This window comes from Cystoisospora suis (genome assembly GCF_002600585.1).
Source record: "Cystoisospora suis strain Wien I chromosome Unknown contig_4514, whole genome shotgun sequence".
NCBI lineage: Eukaryota > Apicomplexa > Conoidasida > Eucoccidiorida > Sarcocystidae > Cystoisospora > Cystoisospora suis.
The window spans coordinates 1-3,197 of NW_027157306.1; the positions used below are offsets into that span (position 1 = coordinate 1).

Below are 3,197 nucleotides of genomic sequence, written 5' to 3' on the forward strand. Positions count from 1 at the left end.
AATGCACACTTTAGATCAGTAGGACTCCTAGGGGAGCCTGATAACGTTAACCCTAAACACTAAACCCTAAACTCCCGGCGCGTGCTGCTTCTACGGTGGGAGAATTTCCCGCGTGAAAATTCCTGGCCGTTCTAGGCCTTTCTGTGTTTTCTCTGGGCGGGCTAGCTATTTTAGTGGTTCTACCTCTTGAGTAGGCTCCTCTAGGAGCTCTACTACAATTTTCCTGGAGTCCACGGACCGTAGTTTCGTAATTCCGGTCCGTGGGCCAGCTCGGCTTGACCGACTATTAGCTTGATTGGATGTCCTACGTTGGCCTTTCCTGTATTTCTTGGTTGTATTGAATTTTCCCGAGCTTCGAGGCTCCGGAAAGGCTTTTTCTATCCTCATTCTGCTTATTAGGCTCCTCTAGGAGCCCTACTAGGCTCGTGTGTAAGTCGCGCCGCGGCTGTGCTACCTGGCGCGGTTGCGCGCGGGTCGGAACGTCCGGCCGTTGCGACCTTTCCGAAAAATGTGTTCCCGTCTTAATGCGGGGTTATAATAGTTCCGGAAATCGTTCAAGGTGCCTAACGCACCTTGAATTAGCGTCTTACGTGGCCTGGCCGCTGAGATCGGCCAAAATCGTGCTTTGCTATGCGCGAGTTGCGGGGTAGACAGCGCGTCCCCCTGCCCTATGCTATTCTGAGCGAAAATATCGAGTTCCCTAAATTAGCGAGTGCGGCTATAAGTCGGGTATCTCTAGATACCTCTTCTTCTCCTCTACCTAACTAAGCTATTTTCCAGGCGGTGCGGGGCCTAGGTGCCGCGCGAGACCGCCGTGCAATTCATGACTTCTGCACTAGATCATGAATACGGGGTCATGGGTTTCCCCTACGCTAAACATGGTTCTGCTCGCCGGGACGCCCCCAATAGGCTCCTGTGGTTCCCCTCTCGCTTTTAGCCTCCCCTGAAAGGCGTGACTCTACTCGTCCAGCTTGCGTCGTACTCTTTTCCTCTCCGGTGACGGTGTAGGCGATGCGTTGGCGATCTGCTGGAGATGTCCAAGGTTCTTGCAAGTCGAGTTTGCCTTCTCCGGGGCTGTAATTCTCCCGCTATGCCCCTGCGGGGCCTTCTCTCGATTGTTAGGCCGCTGGGTGCGTGATCTGGCCGAACCTGGCCTTGGGTACTTCCTCCGCTCTACTTGTCGTTTTCTCGGCTTCCGCGCTCGGTGTGCATCGATCTCCTGGTCTCCGGTTTGATCCTCCCGCTTTGCTACTTTCGGGCTAGGTAGCTCTTGGTCTCTGGAATTGACTATTACTATCGCTGGTTCGCGAGGTTTACTTCTTCCTCTGCTGCGTCGTTACGTGACCTGGATTTCGGCTGGTCGTGGACGTTTGATTTGACTTCGTACGGTTCACAATTGCCACTTTGGTAAAAATAGGCCACTATTTCGTGGCAATCGAGGCCGGATTGCAAAATTCTGACAACACGGAATTGGAACGTCCCGTACTTGGTTCGGAAGGACGTTTTCAACTGGTCCTCTTCTGCTATCTCAACCTAATGGCACCCAGTCTGCAAATCCAGATTCGAGTACCACCTGGCTCGGCCTAATTACTTGATTAGGTTGTGAATCCTTAGGATTGGGTACTCGTCTTTGATCGTGATCCCTTTAAGCGCTCGGTAATTGTCAGGATTTTGCAATCCTGCCTCGATCGCCACGGAATAGTGCCCCATTTTACCGACATGACGATTGTAGACCGTACGAAGTCAAGCCAGCATCCCCGACCTGCCGAGATCCAAGTTACGTAACGGTGCAGCGGAGGAGAGAGCAAACTTCGCAAACCCGCAATAATAGCAATCAATTCTAGGGACCAAGAACACTCTAACGCGAGAACCCCAAGGCCGGAAGCTTGGCCCTAAGACCAGGAGTTCGATGCACATCAACCGCAAAAGCCGAGAACGTGACAAGCAGAGCAGGAGGGTCTCCAGCGCTCTAAAATAGCCAGCTCACGCGCCCCTCGACCCGACCCGACAAGCGTAAGAGGAAACCGAGGAGGCCAGGCCGGGAGAGTTACAGCCTCGGAGGAGACGAACTCGCGCCGCAAAATCACTGAGCATCCCCAGCAGACCGCCGATGCATTGCCTACACCGACTCTGGAGAGGAACGAGGCACGGCGCAAGCAGAACAAGAAGACTGACGCCTTCTAATGAAAGCTAAAAGAGAAAGGGAACTCAGGGGATTGTACTGGAAGTGTTTTCGGGGGATCGTGTCGGACAGGGATCCGAAATTCGTAAGCTCCTTTTGGGGGTCATTTTGTGAGCGGCTGGGAATGAAGAGGTTACTTTCGACGGCTGCTCACCCGCAGACGGATGGGCAGACGGAGAGAACCATTCGAACGCTTACTCAAATGCTGCGCGGGTACGTGGAGGAAGATGTGACAAAGTGGGCGGCCTATTTGCCTGTGGCGGAGTTTGCCTACAACAACGCAGTGCACGAGTCTACGCAGGCAACACCGTTCTCCCTGATGTACGTCCAGCCGCCGGAGGACTTCCCGGAGTTACCCGCGACACAAAGAAACAGCGGCAACGATACGCTACAAGAGGCTGCAGCACGACTGGAGTCAGCGTAGGATAATCTGCAGGAAGCTCAAAAGAGAAGGTATGACCGCGCACGCCAACCAGAGCTCTTCGAGGTGGGCGACCTGGTGCTCGTTCTACCCGCCTACTACGACCTCACGGGGAAGGGGAGAAGAAGTTAGGCCCACGCTGGGTCGGTCCGTTTCCCGTAGTGAAACGTGTGAATGACCTCGCCTACGTTGTCGACTTCCCACCGTCGATGCGGGTTCACCGCACTGTGAATATTGGGTTTCTGCGAAAGTTCAAGGTGTCCCCTCGTTACCCCAGGTTGCTGCTCAGTTCTGAAAAGGCCGGCACCAGCCCAGCGCCGGCGCAGGTCGTGCGAGCCGCGGAGCGCGGCGAGAGGTGGGCAAGCGGTACGCGCACCCATACGCAGTCGAAGCGGTAATTGCATCACGAGGACGGCTAAAGCGCGACGGTTCAAAACAACGCCAGTTCGGAGTGAAATGGCTGGACAAGGAGCTCGGGGAGACGTGGGAGAGCAACGACAAGCTAAAAGACGTCCGTAGTGGGGAAGACTTAGAGCTACTGCGGCTGGCAAGCGCTGGCGAGACGCAGCAATTTCGAACGCGAGGGTAGTGTAA

At 54.8% G+C, this 3,197-nt stretch overlaps 1 protein-coding gene across 1 annotated transcript; it reads left to right on the top strand.

Annotated features, from left to right (window-relative positions):
- The first annotated feature begins 2,426 nt into the window (after window positions 1-2,426).
- On the top strand, window positions 2,427-3,197 carry CSUI_008178 (uncharacterized protein). Its single transcript, XM_068068314.1, has one exon. It carries the CDS (start codon window positions 2,813-2,815, stop codon window positions 2,999-3,001), a length of 189 nt encoding a protein of 62 aa, XP_067919708.1. The 5' UTR covers window positions 2,427-2,812; the 3' UTR covers window positions 3,002-3,197.